Here is a 19,676-nt window from a genome sequence, read left to right on the forward strand (position 1 = left end):
AAAGAATTGATTGTGGACTGCAGAAAGGGTAAGGCAAGGGAACACACACCAGTCCTCCTAGAGAGATCAGAAGTGCAAAGGGTGAGCGATTTCAAGTTCCTGGGTGCCAGCGTTCCTAAGGATCTTTCCTGGGCCCAATGTATCAATGCAGTTACAAAGTAAGCATGATAGCAGCTATATTTCATTAGGAGTTTGAGGAGATTTGGTATGTCACCAAAGACACTCACAGATTTCTGTAGATGTACCTTGGAGAGCATTCTAGCTGGCTGCATCGCTGTGGTATGGAGGAGAGGGCACTGCACAGAATTGAAATAAGCTGCAGAAATTTGTAAATAAGTTAGCTACATCACTAGCCTCCTTAGCATCCAGGACATCTTCAAGGAGTGATGCCTTAGGAAAGCAGCATCCATTCCCCCGTCACCCAGGACATGCCCTCTTCTCATCAGGGACAGGGGTTCCCAACCTTTTTTATGCCATGGGCCAATACCATTAAGCAAGGAGTCTGTGAACCCCAGGTTGGGAACCCTGGATATAGGGAGGAGGTATCCATGAACACCACCTCATACATTTTTTTTTCTCTTTTTGCACTACTTACTAAAGCAAACTTTTAAAATATGTATATACTTAACAGTAATTTAAGTTTTTCTAATATATATTGCAATGTTCTGCTGCCCCATAACAAACAAATTTTATGACATATGCCAGTGATATTAAACCTGATTCTATACAAATTTGCATCAGTCTATGGTGACATACCAAATCTCCTCAAATTTCTAATGACTTGGAGCCACTAGCATGTCTTCTTCATGTTTGCATCAATGTGTTGAACTTGGGATAGGTCCTCCAAGATGTTGATGCCCAGGAACACGAAGCAGTTCATCCCTTCCTCTGCTGACCCCTGAATGAGAACTGGTGTTCTCTCCTGACTTCCCTTCTAGCTCCACAGTCACTTCATTGGTCTTGCTGACACTGAATCAACTTTGGTGTTGTGACACCATTTAAACAGATCTCAGTAGTGTGCACCTCCTCATCACTGTCTGAAATTTTGCCAACAACTGTAGTGTCATCGGTGAATTTATAGATGGCGCCACGGCTTGTGGATTGAACTTGGAGCCTGCTGGCTCAATGCACTCACCCTTTTGCTGAATACATTCACGGCTGCACCAGGAAAGCTGCTGCCTGTTGGAATGCTGTGGGTACAAATATCCTTCAGTGTCAACAGGTCACCTAGGTTCCACTTAGTTCTCAGGAGAAATAAAATGGAGAACTGTCAGAAAAAGTTAGTGTTGTACAGAATGGACACATCCTTTGGTCTGCTTCGTCCATGCTGACCAAGATGCCTATCTAAACTAGTCCATTTTGCCCATGTACCTGTCCAAATATCTCTTAACTGTTGTTGTTTTAGTGGTGGATGATTGGTTTGCTGGTTGGATACAGCCAAGTCACAGAGGTTCTCAGGGTTGGACCCTGCAATCTCATCTGTAACTCAGTGAGCAGCACTCCCTCTTGGATCAGAAGTGCCATCGGTTAAGTCCAGAGGTTTGAACATTAATTTAATCTACGGTGCCTGAGGGCATACTGCATCCTTGGGCATGAAGCCTCTCCCAGGACATGTTAAACCGAGGCTCCACTGCTGTTCCTGGGTGAATATAGATGATCCCATGGAATTCATATTGAAGAGTGAGGTGCCCTTGGTCAATACTTGCCAGTATCATTGAGGCAGGAAGATGTAAAAACTGATTCTGGTTGTAGAGACTGGTCACTGATTCAGAAGAGACTGAATTGGAAATGAAGGTTAGAAAATGTTGGAATCATTCAGCAAGACAAGCAGTATCTGTACTAAAAGAAACATTTAATGATTTGGATCAAAGACCATTCATCAGCTTCAGACATGTGAAATATGAGGAGTGATCTCGCAGAAGTATCCTTGGGTGGCATGACAAGGCGAATGTTGACAAGAGACTGCAGACACTGGAAATCCAGAGCAGCACACAGATGTTGGATGGGTTGGGTAGTATCTCTGGATGAAATGGACAGTCAATATTTCGAGTTGAAACCCTTCATCTAGAGTAGACGCTATTGGTGGAAGAATCTCAAATGAGGATCATAGTTATAAGACTGGGAGGGAGGGCAGTCTTTTGAAATTGGGAGTGTTTAAAGGGAAGGGGATGATTTTTAAGCATTGGAGAATTGGATTATTATTATTTTCACATGTACTGAAAAGCTTTTGTTTGCATGTGATCCAGGCAAATCGTTCTGTACACAAGTAGTAGAAAGAACACATAATGTAGAATAATGTGTGGTTATGGAGAAGGTACACTGCAGACAAAGTGTAAGGGCTACGCAGAGGTAGATTGGGAAATCTTCTGTAGCATATGAGCAATTCATTGAGGAGTCTTCTCACAACAGGAATTAAGCTGTCCTTGAGCCTGCTGGCACATGCTTTAATTTTTTTTTAAACCTTCTGCCTGATGGGAGGGGAGAGAAGAGAATAGGCAGGGCAAGGTTGAGGAGCCAGGGGACCCACTCCTGCTGCATTAAATGTAAAGCTAAAAAAGTCCAAATAACATTACTTCAATGCAAATGATTCTCTCTCAACCCCAAAACAAGTGAGTTTGGTTATAATATAACCCTGACGACTTTGACTCCTCGCATCCCTTCCATTGGCTCTGTTGAATGACTGTGACTTTACCTCTCCCTATCCCTCCACAGGAACCACGACTGGAGGACTGGAGAACATTTAACTCTGCAGAGGAGCTTGAGTGCTTGGGACTGGACAGGCTGAAGAGTGAACTAATGGAAATGGGGTTGAAATGTGGGGGCACCCTACAGGAGCGGGCTGCCAGACTTTTTTCTGTGAAGGGCCTGTCCAGGGAGCAGATTGACCCCACACTCTTTTCCAAACCAGCTAAAGGAAAGAAGAAATGAAGAACTGGTTAATTCTCCACTCTCTCCTGAAGATGGGTGGGTGAAGAAACAGACATGTTTACACTCTGGGATTCTTTCCAGAGTCTCCAGAATTCCTTACCTCACTTTGTGATGTGTGGTGGGGAATAGGGATTGCAGTTTGAACATGCGTGTGTGGGCACTAGCTACTCAAGCCACTCTTCTATGCGTTGCTTGGACATCTGACTCACTCTTGGATTCTGTACTTCATGCTGGCTGTTAGCAAGGCTTCAACGCAAAGCCAGGCTAAAGCCCTGAACAGAAACTAAGTTGTTCATCTCTTCAGTTTTTAAAAATTGGTGAAAAAATAAATATAAACTAGCTTTTGATTTTATGCTCTCAGCTTTTTTTCCTGCCGCAGTGCATCATTTGGGTGCCGGTCACTGACTGCTGATGAGGGAGTCCTTTTGGGTGTCACTCACTGTTGATTCCTAGTGGATCCTGTGGGTGGCAGTCACTGTCGACTCTGGTGGCAGTGGGGAGTGGGGGTGCTGGGGAGGTCCCGGTTGGTTAAAGCTACTCTCTGAGCAATGGACTTAAAATAAAGGAAAGAAGCTTGTGTTGTTCCTGACTGGCATTGAACTTGGACTTGAACTTGTGGTCCGGCTGGTTACAACAGCTGATTGTGACATATCAGCCTTCCATATCCGATTGATGTTTTAACTGGGAGATGAGTGCGCTAGTGTTGTACCCTGGCCCAAGGAGTTTAATAAATGCTGCGGGTATCTATTTGGAGCAACACACATTCTAACGCTCTTTTGCAAATTTGATAACCAACTTATCTAAGTTCTCATCCATGTCAGAAGCAGCAGAGGTCCCAGGTTGGATCCCTGTGGAACACCACTAGCCACAGTCCTCCAGCCAAAATAAATCTCATCGTTTTTCCCTGGGCAGCCAATTCTGAATCCAAATAGCCAACTTACCAAGTATCTTAATCTTCTGAAGGAGCCTCCCATGAGGGACCTTGTCAAATGCCTTACTAAAATCCATGTAAACAGTGTTCACTGCTCTACCCTTATCAATCGCCTTCATCACCTCCTTGAAAATTCAATCAAGTTAGCAACGCATGACTTGCTCCACACAAAGCCATGCTGACTGTCCCTAATTAGACCATGCTTTTCCACATGCTCATACAGTCAACTCTATCCCTAAAGGCTGATATATACTTGTGCGTCAACTTGATGCTGGGGGTATGGTATCGCCACGAACCCTACGCAGAGCCTATGCGGATCCCTACGCCATAGCCTGACGCTCATCTCTCCTGAAATGTAACTGTGTGTCGCAGCAACGCAGACCACAACAACTGTCATTGGTCCACCTGGTAGCATCGCATTTCCTCTTACGCTGCAATAGCTTCCCATTGACCGACTGAAGGACAGGGAAGGAATTCTGGCTGCAATGCTTTCCATAAAGCTTTACAGACCTCCGACACTATGGAGGACACATTTCGCTTTTACGAAAAAAGACGCTCGCTTTAAACTTGTTTATCCCGATTATGACTACCATGACCATGAAGCCTTGTGCGGGCAGGTGTGTGCGCATGTGCGAATTGCCTGAATTGCAGAGTGAAGCAGACACACCAAGGCACAAGTATAAATGCTCACACAGTGCTGTGGTCACTTGCGTAGGTTACGGCATCCAGTTGACGCACAAATATAAATCAGTCTTAAGAATCCTCTCCAGTAACTTCCTTTTCACTGACATGCAACTCAACTGTCAATAGTTTCTTGGATTATTCCTGTTAACCTCTTGGAATAATGGACCTCACCTGTGGCAAGAGAGGACATGAAGATATCAGCCAAGGTCCCAGCAATCTCCTGTAACACACACAAAATGATGGAGGAACTCAGCAGGTCTGGCAGCATGTATGGAAGGGAATAATCAGTCAACGTTTAAGGCAGAGACTGAAATATCATCTCATCTCTATGGCACCCAGAAATTTCTTCAAAAAGTTGCCCCTAAGGTACATTTTACCTATACTTAATAATTTTTGATACCCTTTTTCTAAGAAAAAGCTGAGTGACTTCACCTGTCAATGCCCTCATGATTTTATACATCCCTCCCCAAAGACTCCTTATAGCTCAGGCCCTCAACTCCTGGTAACATTCTCATAATCTTCTTTGCATACCTCCTATCTTAGTGATTCCTTGCCTATAACAGGGTGACCAAAACTGCACATAATGCACCCCAATTGTGTAGCCTGACTGATATCTTGTGCAAGCGCAGCATAACATTCTGACTTCTATATCCAATGCTCGTGTGTCAAAGGCCACCTTCAACCCACTCTCAGTAAGCTATGTACTTCGCCATCTCTCTGTTCTGTCCAAGTCATCCTTTCACCTAAGTTATGCCCTTTCATATTTGACATATGTACCCTGGGATGAAGACCCCCACCTATGCCTCCTATAATCTTATAAACGTCTATCAGGTGAGCTCTCAGCCTTTAGCGCTCAGGAAAAATAATTCAAGCACATCCAACCTTCCTATAGCTCATAATCACCTTCAATATCACAATATGTCGTTGAAGTCTGCACATCCTTCCTGTTGCAAACAAGGGAAAATCTACACGTGCTGGAAATCTGAGCAGCACATGCAGAATGCTGGAGGAACTCAGCAGGCCAGGCAGCATCTAGGAAAAGAGTACAGTCAGTGTTTCGGGCCGAAACCTTTCGGCAGGACTTCCTGCAATGGGCAACTGGAACGGTGATGGAAGATGCAGCAGCTGATGTAGTTTGCAGTAGGTGTTGGGTGGATCCCTGTTTTAAAACCGAGCTGCCATGTGTAAATTAATCTCATCACAGTGTGATCGCTCTGTTAAATGAATAATAAAAGTCAGTTAACTCCACTTGTAAACCATTGAAGGAGATTACATTAGAAAAGAAATTGAGGGGTGTTCAGGACATTTTCAAATGTGTTTAAGGATTGTATTGTTGGCCACTTAGCACCTCTTTAGGAGTAAAGCACTCTGATCACGGGCCTCTGTGCTCTTCAGATCTATTCCATTATAGATCATGGATTGTAGCTGGGTTGCCTGACGAGAAACCTGTTCAGTGTGAGCCGCTGCGGAGAAAAAGGACCTTTTCTGGTGGCTCTAAGTGTACTGACACCAGGGTCTTGCACTCCCAGTTGTCAACCCATGCCTACTTTTATTGGGTGCTGTTGAACCCAAAAACAACAGGCTTTAACTCTCAGCTGAGTTGCTGCCTTACTGTTGGTAAACTAGTTTATTATTGTCACATGTATTAAGGTACAGTGAAAAATACTGTTTTGCATGTCGTCCTTACGGATTTTTTCATCACATCAATATGTTGATGTGCTGCAATGAAAAAACAATAACAGAATGCAGAATATAAGTGTTACGGTTACAGAGAAAGTGCAGAGCAGGTCATTGCAAGCTGGATTGTCAGGTCAAGACTCCATTTTATGATACCAGAGGGCTGTTCAGCAGCGGGATAGAAGCTGTCCTTGAAGCTGATCGTACTCGCTTTCAGGCTTTTGTTTCTTTTGCTCTACGGCAAGAGGTAGGAGAGGTGATGTCTGGAGTGGGTGGGATCTTTGATTATGCTAGTTGCTTTACTGAGACAGCAAGAAGTGTAGATGGAGTCCCACGGGGGGGGGGGGGGAGGCGCTGGTTTCTGTGATGTGCTGAGCTGTGTCCACGACTCTGCTGTTTCTTTCGGTCTTGTACCATGTATTCCATAATGTAACATCCATGCTGAGAGTTGTGCCCCAAATTTCAGTGACACTCATCCCTACTGCTCAACTTCCCTTCCCACTGTTTCAATTTGACAGGGAGAAAATGCTGTTGACAGCTGGACTCGAATCACCAAAGCATGGAAGGTTAAGTGCTGGTACATTGGATTAGTATTGATGGGTACCTGATGATCAGCATTGACATGATAGGCCAAGGGGCCTCTTTGACTCTATGACCATGTGACAATTGGGGTGAAGTGCCAATTACACAGAAAAACTAAGGTTCATTCTTCTGGAGAACTGTAAATTGGTAAATGGGTGCGTGTAGCAGAGCAGTTGCTTTTCTCAGTTTAAAGATCTGAGTGAGATCCTGGAAACACCAACACTTGGAAACCCTCCTCCAAGTCGCTCACCATCCTGACTTAAACATATCGCCGTTCCTTCATTTTCACTGGGTCATAATCACGGAAATCCCTCCCTAACAGCACCATGGGTGTACCGACACCTCAGGGACTGCATCAGTTCAAGAAGGCAGCTCATCACCACCTTCTCAAGGACAACTAGGGGTGGGCAATAAATGCATCCTAGGCCCGACATATCAATGCAGTTACAACGAAGGCACAACAGTGGCTATATTTCATTAGAAGTTTGAGGAGATAAGTAAGTCACCAAAGACAGTCACAAATTTCTGTAGATGTACCATGGAGAGCATTCTAACTGGCTACATCACTGTTTGGTATTGGGGGGGTGGCCATGTCGGGCACTGTACAGCATCGAAAGAAGCTTCAGAAAGTTGTGAACTCAGTCAGCTCCATTATGGGCAGTAGCCTCCATAGCAGCCAGGATATCTTCAAGGAGTGATGCCTCAAAAATGCATCACCCATCATTAAGAACCCTCATCACCCAGACATGCCCTCTTCTCCTTGCTACCATCAGGGAGGAGATACAGGAGCCGAAAGGCACACTCTCAATGGTTCAGGAAGAGCTTCTTCCCCTTTGCCATCAGATTTCTGAATGGACATTGAATCCATGAACACTAACTTTCTACTTTCTTTTCTCTTTTCACACTACTTACTTAATTTAACTTATTAAAATATGTATACTTATTGTGATTCACTGTTTCTATTATTATATGTTGCATTGTACTGCTGCCGCAAAAACAATTTTCACGACATAGGCCAGTGATATTAAATCTGATTCTGATTCCTCACCTTCCCAATCATTACTTTCTTTAAACATTGACCTAATTCCCATGTAAGTGTCTCTGCTGTTACTCAGTAACTCCTTGTATTCAAGGTAAATATCAAAGTTCAAATCTATTGTCATGTGCACAGGTGCAATGAAAACAATTTACTTGAAGGAGCATCTCAGGCATATAGCATCATGTAAGTAGTATTCACAAAACAAAAACATAAGCACGTCTTTTAAAGAAAAAGAATTAGAACAAGTAAAAACAGCGTCCATTTTAGTGCAAAGTGGTCTAAGTGTTGCTAAACTGTAGTGATTAGAGTTATGCTAATTGGTTCAAGAACCAAGTGATCGAAGGTAAATAAGTAGCAGTTCTTGAACCTGGTGCGGGATTTCAGGCTTCTGTAGCTCCTGCCTGATGGTAGCTGTGAGAAGGTGGCATGACCCGCATGGTGGGGATCTTTCTTGATGAATGTTGCCTTCTTAATGTAGCATCTTCTTTCTGCAGGTATTACCAGGGGTGGGAGGAGTCATTATGTATTCTGATAATCCTTTGTATGAACGTGGTTCATGCTAACCTGCTGCCTCTTGGTGTATGTGACACATTTCCCCGTGTGTCGTAAGGTTTGGACCAGTTAATTTAGGTTTCCCAGTGCTCCTTTGTCTAAAGGGCCTCCTCGCCTGAATTGTGATAACTTCTGTTGCCCTATTTTGGAGAAGAGGGGAATTCTGAGAGTGACCATGCAGAGATATTAATCCCATCACCACCAAAACATAATCGGGCTGTTTGGGATATTGAACAAAAAATACTGCTGGAAGAACTCAGCAGGTCAGGCAGCATCGATGATGGATAATAAATGGTCAACGTTTCATTCTTCTGGAGTTCATCAGATGAATTCTTTCAGCAGGTAACCTTTTGCTCCAGATTCTAGCATCTGTAGTTCTCCATGTCTCCAATGTGAGATTTTGCTGGCTGTGATAGTTTTGGAGAAATATACCTAATGTTGACCATGGTAGTGCTGAGATTATAGAAGATGTACCTTCCAATGCAACTCAGTACAATTCTGAACTGTGTGATCCACTGCTCCTGGTTCATTAACTATTATTCACCCATAAAGCCCATTTCAGAATTTTGAATACTACTTTATGCTTACCCCAACTCTGTTTATCATCTCTGGTGGTTTGGGGTCCACATGTTGGCACACTAGTTGGTGTTGCTGCTTCACATCTCCAAAGACTGGACTCATTCCTGGCCTCGGGTGCTGTCAGTGTGGAGTTTGCACATTCTGTGAGACTGGCATGGTAGCATAGCTTTACAGCGGCAGTGATCATCGATTGGGTTTCAAGTTCTGTGTCGTCTGTAAAAAGTTTGTGCACTGTTCCCATGACTTCGTACGAATCTTTAGGGGCTCCATTTTCCTCCACATTCCAAAGATGTACGGTTAGGGTAGTGAGCTTTGGGTGTGCTATGATGGCACCAGAAGCCTGGCACAATCCTTGCTGATTTGATTTGACAAAAACAAACATTTTGTTTTTCATGTTACAGATAAAGCTCTTAAAATCTTAATCTCCCTGTGGTGCTTGAAGGTTGTACCTCTGTTCAGTAGGCTGCAGAGCCTATTTCCATGCAGATGTCTCTGGGACATGAAGTAGAGTGGGTCTTTCACAGTAAATGTAGGGCCACGGGGGAGTGCTGGTCAACAGAGGGACCAAGTACATAGTTCCCTGAAAGTGGCGTCACAAGTAGATAAGGTGAAGAAGGCATTTGGCATGTTGGCATTGGTTATAGAAGTTGGGATGTTGTAGTTGTACGAAACGTTGATGAAGCTGCGTTTGTAATACTGTGTTCAACTTTGGTCATCTCCAAAAGAAAAGATGCCATTAAATTGTAAAGTGTGCAGAGGAGTTTTGCAGGGATCTTACTGTGACTCGAAGGACTGAGTTATGGAGAGAGTTTGAGCAGGTTGGGACTTCACTCATTGGAGTGTAGAAGACTGAGGGCAGAGGTGCATAAAATTGAGGAGCAGAGGTAGGCTGAATGCACACAGTCTTTTTCCCTGAACTTGGAGAATCAAGATCTAGAGGGCAGAGGTTTATGGTGGTAGGATGAAGTTCAATAGGAGCCCAAGGAGCAATATCTTCACCAAGAGCATGGTCAGTGCACCTGGCAGATTGACTTGCCAGAAGAAGTAACTGAGACAGGTACATTAACAGCATTTACTGGATACTTGAACAAGTAGGTGGATAGGAAAGGCTTAGAGGGAATCAGGCCAAACACAGGCAAATGGGAGTCTTGGTGGGCATGGACGAATTGTGCTGAAAGCCCTGTTTCATGATTGATTAGCCTCGTCTCGCAGAAGTGTTGTGTGTTCAGATGTCAAGCTCATTTCTGTGATTTGCTCAGCAGGATTCCACAAACAAGGGAGTGTAGTTGCATAATGAGTGACTGCTCACTTCAAAATGAATTCATCTCTCAGAGTGTCGTAAATCTTTGGAATTCTATTTAAGGTAGAGATAGCTAAAAAAGCAACTAGATCATGGATTTCCTCACTAGCAGACTGAATTTAAAACAGATTGGCCATACTCACTGTTAGCATTGGTGCAACCCAGGGCTGTGTGCTAAGCCCTCTGCTCTACTCACTTTATACCTGTGATTCAGTGGCCAAGTACAACTCCAATGCCGTATTTAAGTTTGCTGATGACACCACTATTGTTGCCAAATCAAAGGTAGTGATGAATCAGCGTCTAGGAAGGAGGGTGATTGAAAATCTGGTTGAGTGATGTTGACTCTCAGGCTGGTGCCGATAAGTGGAGAGACTCTTTGCATGCAGCTCCGATCGGAATCATCAAATATTCCTGTTTAGGTCTATCACACCTGAAATCCACGGTTACAGCCATGGCTACTTTAGTAAGCAACATAGTTTTAAGATGTTTAAAAGATCTATTGATACTCAAAATTGATGGATCCCAGACTGCAGACTCTGGTTGTGAGTGCAAATCCGCTTTTAAGAAAATGGAAGTGTGGAAGACGAGCGGGTCCACAGGTATGATAAAAATGCAGTCTTAAATTCCACCCCTTCACCACCTCCAACTATCCTGCTGATGTATGTACTGTCTCTGGAAAATAAAATTGAAGACCTCGTTGCACGATTGCAGTATGACAGGGACATCAGGGACTACTGTGTACTTTGCTTCACGGAAACATGGCTTATCACCGCCATTTCAGATGCAGTGCTGCAGCCCGATGACTTCACCATTTTCCATAAAGACAGGACAACTGAGTCTATTAAAGATAGATGAAGAGGGTGTTTGCTTCATGATTAACTCAAAGGTGGTCATGTCATGGTGCATAGACATGACAATCTGTCTCGGTCTGCTCATCCAACCCAGAACATCTAGCAGTCAAGTGTTGTACATGTTATCTGCTGAGGGAGTTTCCCTCTGTCGTTCTGGTGGAGGTGTACATTCTACCTCAGACCAACATCAGGCAGCCACTGGAGGAGCTGAGCACCGTGATCATCGGTCATGAAGCAATGCACCCTCATCCCTTCCTTATCGTTGTAGGGGATTTCAACCAGACCAGCTTGAAGATGTCTCTGACCAACCACCATCAACATATCATCTGTAAAGCCAGAGCAGCTAACACACTTGACCACTGTTATACCACCATCAAAAACACTTTCCATACCATCCCATGCTTACCCTTTGGAAAGTCCCATCATCTGTACTTCTACTCCCAGTGTATAGGCAAAGACTAAAGACTGCAGCACCAGTGGTGGGGACCAAGAAGATATGTTCAAGGGAGGCAGAGGAGCACCTACAGGACTACATTGAGTCGGTGGAATGGACAGTATCAGGGATTCATCTATGAGTCTCAATGAATATGCCACAGTTATCACTGACTTCATCAAGACCTGTATGGATGGTTGTGTCCCTTTGAAAACATACCAGACATATCTGAACCAAAATGCGTGAACCAAGAGATTCATGGTCTGTTGAGGGCTAGATCTGTGGCATTCAATACCAGTGATCCAGAACTATACAAGAAATCCAGGTATGACCTACTGAAAGCTATTTTAAGAGCAAAAAAACCCAATTCCGATTGACGTTAGAGATGGAATCGAATGCATGTCAGCTCTGGAAACCCAATTCCGATTAACGTTAGAGATGGAATCGAATGCATGTCAGCTCTGGAAACCCAATTCCAATTGACGTTAGAGATGGAATCGAATGCATGTCAGCTCTGGCAGGGTTTGCAGGCCATTACTTTCTACAATGCGAAACCTAACATGATGAATGTCTGTGATGTTTCACTCCCAGGTGAGCTCAACGCCTTTCATGCTCACTTTAAAATGGAGAATAAAACTACCCCTGTGCAAAACCCTGCAGCATCTGGTGACCCTGTGATCTCTGTTTCAGAGGCCAACGCCAGAGCATCTTTCAAGACGGTGAACCCTCACAAGGCATCAGGCCCTGATGGTGCCAACCAACTCTTGGGAGTGTTCAAGGACATCTTCAATCTCGCACTGCTACAGGCAGAGATTCCACCTGCTTCAAAAGGGCAACGACCATACCAGTGTCCATGAGTGGAGTGAGCTCCCTCAATGACTATTGCCCGGTTGTGCTCACATCTACTGTGTTGAAGTGCTTTGAGAGGCTGGTCATGGCTAGAATTAACTCCTGTCTAAGCAAGGACCTGGACCCATTGCAATATACCTATCACCACAGTAGGCCTACAGTGGATGCAATCTCACTGGCTCTCCACTCAGCTTTCGATCACCTGGACAATAGCAATTCCTACCTTAGGCTGCTATTTATTGACTGCAGCTCAGCGTTCAGCACAATCATACCCTTAGTTCTAATCAATGAGCTCCAAAACCTTGGGCCTCTGTATCTACTGTATCCCTGCAACTGCATCCTTGACTTCTTCATCATCTCCTCCTCACTGACAAACAACACCAGCACACCTAAAGGATGTGTGCTAAGCCCACTGCTCTACTCTCTACACCCATGATTGTATGGCTAGGCACACTTAAATGCTATCTATAAATTTGCTAATGACAACTATTGTTGGCAGAATTTCAGATGGTGACAAGAAGGTGGACAGGAGTGAGGTAGATCAGCTAATTGAGTAGTGTTGCAATAACAACCTTGCATTCAATGTCAGGAAGAGCAAGGAATTGATTGTGGACTTCAGGAAGGGGAAGTTGAGGGAACACGCACCAGTCCTCTGCGAGGGATCAGGAGTGGAAAGGCTGAGCAGTTTCAAGTTCCTGCGTGTCAACATCTCTGAAGATCTATCCTGGGCCCGACATATTGAGGCAATTGACAGCGGCTATATTTCATTAGGAGCTTGAGGAGACTTGGACACTCTCACTAATTTCTACAGATGTACTGTTGAAAGCATTCTAACAGGTTGCATCGCTGTGTGGTATGGAGGGGCCAGTGCACAGGATCGGAAAAAGGTTGTAAACTCAGCCAGCTCCATCATGGGCTCTAGCTACGCCAGCATCCAGGACATCTTCAAAAGGCAGCATTTGTCATTAAGGGCCTCCATCACCCAGGACATGCCCTCTTCTCATTGCTGCCATCAAGGAGGAGGTTCAGGAGGCTGAAGGCACATACCCAACATTTTAGGAACTGATTCTTCCTTCCCCTCTGCCATCAGATTTCTGAATGGACAATGAACCCATCTACTCTACCTCACTATTTCTTTTTTTGTTCTGTTGTTGCACTACTAATTTATTTTAATTTATATATATTTCTCATTGTAATTTGTAGTTTTTATTGTGTATTGCAATGTACTGCTGCCGCAACACAAAATATTTCATGACTTATGTCGTTATATTAAACCTGGTTCTGATTCTGACAACAACCTCTCACTCAATGTCAGCAAAAACAAAGAGCTGATTATCAAATGCAGGACAAAGAAGTTGGGGGCCCATAAGCCTGCCCTCATTAGGGGAACAGAGGTCAGCAGCTTTAAATTCCTGGGCACTAACATATCAGAGGATTTGTCCCAGGACCAGCACATAAGTGTCATCACAAATAAGTCACAGCAGCACCTTTCTTAGGAGTTTGTGTAGATTCAGTCACCAAAAACTTTTGACCAGCTTCTGCAGATACACAGTGCACAGTATCCTAGATGGTTGCACCACGGCCTGGTATGGAAGCACCACTGCCCAGGAACAGAAAGTGGTGAATACAGCCCAGTGTATCACAGGCAAAGCCCTCCCCATCACTGAGCACTTTTACATGGAACGCAGCCACTGGAAGCAGCATCTATCATCAAGGACCCCACCATCTAGGCCATGCTTTCTCCCCACTACTACCACCCGGCTTGCTCCAGGTTTGGGAATAGTTATTACCCTACAACCACTTGATGCTTAACTTCAACTACCTACAGTCTAACTTTCAAGGACTCTTTACAACTCATTAATACTCTCTCAGTATTATTTGTATTTGCTCAGTTTGTCTTCTTTTGCACATTGGTTGTTTGTCTTTTTTATGATTTTTTTTTGTAAAATTTCCATTGTGTTTCCTTTTCTCCAGAAATGCCCGCAAGAAAATGAATCTCAAGGTTGTGTGTGGTAACATAAGTGTACTTTGATAATAAATTTCCTTTGAGCTTTGAAGTATTTGGAAGATTAAGGAAGTGAAGGATAATGGGAACTCTGACAGAAGAGGAGTTCAGGCCAGTATAGATCATATTGAATGGTGGGGCAGGCTTGAGAGGCCAAGAAGCCCACTCACACTCCTATTTCCCTGTGTTCATCATTTGCCAATAACTGCAGACTGATCCCCCACACCACCACCCTGCCATCTCAGTCCCAGAATTGCAGACATACAGTCACTGGAAATCCCGCCTTGAGCGGTGGGAGTGCTCCTGAAATCCATCCAAGTCCCTGTGTGTCCGGTTCTGGGTGTCTGCCCCTGAAAAGGATTAAGTCTGAGTCTTTGTCTCCACAGCTTAACAAGAGCTCAGTCTGTAATTACAATATGGAGCTCTACACAGCCAGCAGCAAAACCAGACTGTCCTGCTTTACTCTGGCAGGCATACAGCTGGCCAGCACCAAGACAAGAAAGAGTACTCCTGCAATGTGCAAGTTAAACTTTAGACACGATTTAGACTGGTTCATTGACACACACAGTGAATCGGATCTCAGCTAATGTCTTAGACCAGGGCTCCACGATCCTTTGTTTAATGGTAAGGGTCTATGGCATAAAAAGGTTGAGAACCCCTGTCTTAGACAACCCTCCTCCCAGCCACCAGATAGAGATTCTCTCTTCAAAACCTTTGCAGAATTATATTGCACAAATTCATAAGCCACTGGCCACATGTGACCAATTAGGTTTTTTATTGTCTCATGTCATCCAGGTGGATCATTCTGTGTGCAGGTACACCAAGGTGAAACAAAAGGCAAACGCTGCATATGGTGTTCCAGGTACAGTTAAAGTGCAGTGTAAGTAGGCATCAAGTGCAAGGGCCATGACGAGGTAGGTTGAGACATCAGGAGTTCTATATCGTACAGGAGCTCTGTTCAGTAGCCTTGTAACAGCAGGACAGGACATGCCTTTGAGCCTGGTAATATGAGTTCTCAAGCGTTTGCAATCTGCCTGATGGAAAGGGACAGAAGAGGACAACTGGAGTGGGAGGGGGTCTTTGATTATGTTGGCAGCTTTCCCGGGGCAGTAAGAAGTGCAGAGTCAATGAGGAATCAGTCTGCAGTTATTGGTGAATAATGAACTCAGCTTTGCTTGTGGGCTCTCTGTAAACTTAGTCACAAGCATTTTTTTGTAAGCTGAAAATCAAGTGGTTTTGACTGTTGAGATTATTAAAGAGGACTGCATGTCACCTTGCAAGGAAAATAACTTTCATTTCTGTCCTTGTAGTTTTACCCTGAGAGTTTGGGTAACTCAGCATTGCATTCCCTCCAACGTTACAGCTCATGTGTGGTGCCTAGAACAGGCCACAGTGCTCTAAGTGTGCTCAAACTCAACGTTCAGCAACAACATAACCACCCTTTGGATATGAAAATACGGTCTTTGTGATCATTTCTGCAAGGACATTGTTGGGCTTACTTCTTTTCACATTATATGTCAGTGATTTGGATGATGGAATTGATGGCTTTGTGGCCAAGTTTCCAGAGGACACGAAGATAGGTGGAGGGGAAGGTAGTGTTGAGGAAGCAGGAGTCTGGAGAAGCACTTGGACAGATTATAGAGAGTGATAGATGGAATATTAGTGTAGGGAAGTTTATGGTCATGCACTTTGGTAAAAGGAATAAAGGCATAGACTATTCTAAATGGGGAGAAAATTCAGAAATCTGAAGTGCAAGTGGACTTGGGAGTTCTTGTGCAGAATTCCCTAAAGGTTAGCTTGCAGGCTGAGTCGATGGTAAGGAAGGCAAATGTAATATTACCATCAACATCCCCTCTAATTTTTTTACAGCTGCACGGACCAACCACTGCTCTGAGCAGGAAACTTTGACACAGCCTGAAGACTGCACGGTACTTTAAATTAACATTATAGAAAAGAAATTTTCAGCTGCGTGGTAACAAAGAATATGTGCATGGGAGAATTTCGGTTACTGCGCGACCGTGCACCCGCGCAGCTTAGAGGGAACTGCGGTTATTATTGAGAGGACGAGAATATAAAAGCAAGGATTAATGCTCAGGCTTCATAAGGCATTGGTCAAACTGTGCTTGGAGTATTGTGTGCGGTTTGGACCCCTTATCTAAAAAAGGACGTGCTGGCATTGGAGAGGGTCCAGAGGAGGTCTGCAAGAATGATCTTGGGAATGAGAGGGTTAGTGTATGAGTACTATTTCATGGCTCTGGGCCTGTACTTGCTGGAGATCAGAAGAATGGGGGCGGGGGGGATCTCATTGAAGGCTACCAAGTATTGAAAGGCTTAGATAGCGTAGACATGGAGAGAATGTTTCCTGTATTGGGAGAGTCTAGGAGCGGAGGGCACAGCCTCAGAATAGAAGAATATCGCTTTAGAACAGAGATTAGGAGGAATTTCTTCAGGTAGAGGGTGGTGAATCTGGAATTCATTGCCACAGATGGTTGTGGAGGGCAGGTCATTGGGTGAGGTTGATAGGTTTTTAATTAGTCAGGGCATCAGAGGTTTTGGGAAGAAGGCTGGAGAATGGGATGATAATCAGCCATGATGTCATGGAATAGCAGTCTCAATGGGCTGAATATATGAACCTCCCAGATTGTTTAGTCTTCCACTGCTTTTGGTTTCTTACAAACGAGAATTTATGTATTTGTCCTTTTTCAGGTCCTAATCTGTTTACTGTTTCCATCTAAGAAATATCTTGGGCATTATATTTCCATATTTAAGGCTGGCAATGTTTAAAATTCCATAACTTTTGTAAATGGGTCGCTGTGGCTTCACACATCCTTGTAGAACGGTGGCAGTCACTTAATGTTTGTGGACACGTGCTGACTATCTATTTCCCTCCATAGTTACTGTCTAACCCACTGAGTTCCTCCAGTACTCTGTGTGTTACTTATTCTTGTGCTTATGACGATGATCCAGTTGTTTCTAGTCAGTGGCACCCCTCAGAACACTGACAATGCTAATGCCCAGGGTGGGCAAATCAGTTTATTATTGTCGCAGTGAAATACTTTGTCTTGCATACCATCCATACCGATCATTTCATTACATCAGTGCATTGAGGTGGTACAAGGGAAAGCAATAACAGAAAGCAGACTAAAATAAATGAGATGCATGAGGTGTGACTCCTACCACAAGTGTTTTTCCCTCGATGCCTACTAACTTCAGTTTACCAGGGCACCTTGACACAAAACCACCTCAATATCACTCGGCTTAGTCACTATTCTATCTGTCTCTAATTAGTACTCTGAACCATTTCATCGTGCCAGATCAATCCCATTGATTGGTTTGGGGTCATTCACCGGCCACACACGGTAAGAATGGCAGATTTATTGAGTGAACCTGACAGTTTTTTTACAACATTCTAACAGTTGTAACACCACCTTTTTAGTTTCTAAATTAATTCATCTAATTATTTGAAATTACAATTCCCTGTTGCCATGGTGGGATTGCAACTCCAAGTTCAAGTTCAGTTTACTTTAATTCAGCTGTACACATGTATACAACCAAGTGAAACAACATTCCTCCAGACCAAGGTGTACAACACAGTACATGTAACTCACACAACACGTAAAGTAATATTGTCAAAATTATAAGGTGCATATATGTTACATTTTTTAAAAAGTATATGGTATAATGTTACTGGCGCTTCAAACATGATGAGACCTGGGTGGTGGCTGTGAGTTCAGTCGTATAGCCAGTGGGAAGAAACTGTTCCCTATCCTAACAGTTCTTGTCCTAATGCTACGGTACTTCCTGCCTGATGGTAGGGGGTCAAGGAGATTGTGGGATGGATGGGAGGGTCCATTGACAATGCTAAGGGCCTTGTGTATGCAGCGCTCTGGATAAATATCTCAGATGGGTAGAAGAGAGACCTCAATGATCCTTTCAGCAGTCCTCACAATCCTTTGTAGGGACTTGCGATCAGATACTTCATAATTCCTGTCCTAGACAGTGGTGCAGCTGGCTAGTACTCTCTCGATGGTGCACCTGTAAAAATTGGTTAAAATGGGAGGGAGGATCTTCACTTGCCTCAGTCTCCTCCAGGAAGTGGAGATGTTGCTGTGCTTTCTTGACCAAAGAGAAGGCATTCAGGGATCTGGAGATTGTTGCACACTCCTAGAAACTTGGTGCTCCTAACTCTCTCCACAGAGGAGCCGTGTATGTGCAGTGAGGAGTGGTCAGCCTATATCCTCCTGAAGTCCACATTCACCTCTTTGGCCTTGTCCACATTGAGACTCAAATAGTAGCTGTGCTCGCACCATTCTACCAGCCACCCACCACCTCTCTCTACAGCGTCTCTTCATTGTTGTTGGTGAGGCCAGCCACTGTTGAGTCACCGTGAACATGGTGATTCAGTTTGAACTGGATCTAACAGTGCAATTATACATCACCAGCATGAACAACAGGCTAAGCTCACAGCCTTGAGGGGTGCCAGTGCTCAGCATGAAGGGGCTAGAGATGTTTCTGCCAACTTGGACTGACTGTGGCCTTGTTGTCAAGAAGTTCATGATCCAGTTACTGAGAAAGGTATTGAGACCCAACGAGAACTGTTTACCCTCTGGCTTCTGAGGGATTAAACACCATGCTGAAGTCAATGAACAGCATCTCAGCATCTGAGGCACCATTTTCCAGGTAGAACAGGACGGAGTGGAGTGCAGAGGCGATAGCGTCATCATTAGGAGTTTGCAAAGATTCGGCATGACTTCTAAAACTTTGACAAACTTCAACAGATGAGTGGTGGAGAGTATATTGACAGTCTTCATCACAGCCTGGGATGGAAACATCAATGCCCTTTAACAGAAAATCCTTCAAAAAGTAGTGTGTATGGCCCAGTCTATTGCAGGTGAAGCCCTCCCTACCACTGAGCGCATCTACATGAAGCATTGTCGCAGGAAAACAGCATCCACCATCAGGGACGCCCACACCCCTGTCATGCTCTCGTTCCACATACTGTGAGGAAGAAGGTACAGGAGCCTCAGGACTCACACCACCAGATTCAGGAACAGTTATTACCCCACAACCATCAGGGTCTCAAACCAAAGGAGATAACTTCACTCAATTTCACTTGCCCCATCACTGAAATATTTCCACAACCTATGGACTCACTTTCAAGGACTCTTCATCTCATGTTCTCAATATTTATTGTTTATTTATTAATTAATATTATTTCTTTCTTCCTGTATTTGCGCAGTTTGTTGTGTTTTGCAGACTGGTTGAA

General features: G+C 44.1%; 2 protein-coding genes across 4 annotated transcripts in view; both read left to right on the top strand.

The window, feature by feature from the left end:
• The window catches only part of sde2 (SDE2 telomere maintenance homolog (S. pombe)), a 60,881-nt gene extending 57,524 nt beyond the window's left edge, over positions 1-3,357 (top strand). The window contains exon 7 of the mRNA XM_063069039.1: positions 2,713-3,357. Within this exon, the coding sequence (XP_062925109.1) occupies positions 2,713-2,928 (216 nt within the window). The 3' untranslated portion in view covers positions 2,929-3,357. The remainder of the gene's footprint in view (positions 1-2,712) is intronic.
• Positions 3,358-7,987: 4,630 nt separating this feature from the next.
• Positions 7,988-19,676, top strand: part of LOC134359383 (left-right determination factor 2-like) — a 58,659-nt gene continuing 46,970 nt past the window's right edge. For 2 of the 3 annotated variants that reach the window (XM_063072549.1, XM_063072572.1), the window contains exons 1-2: positions 8,008-8,024; positions 16,280-16,338. The gene's annotated coding sequence lies outside the window, so the exon portion shown is untranslated. Of the gene's footprint in view, positions 8,025-16,279; positions 16,339-19,676 lie in introns of all 3 variants that reach the window. The other variant, XM_063072558.1, reaches the window with a different exon arrangement.

This window comes from Mobula hypostoma, chromosome 2 (genome assembly GCF_963921235.1).
Source record: "Mobula hypostoma chromosome 2, sMobHyp1.1, whole genome shotgun sequence".
Taxonomy (NCBI): Eukaryota; Metazoa; Chordata; class Chondrichthyes; order Myliobatiformes; family Myliobatidae; genus Mobula; species Mobula hypostoma.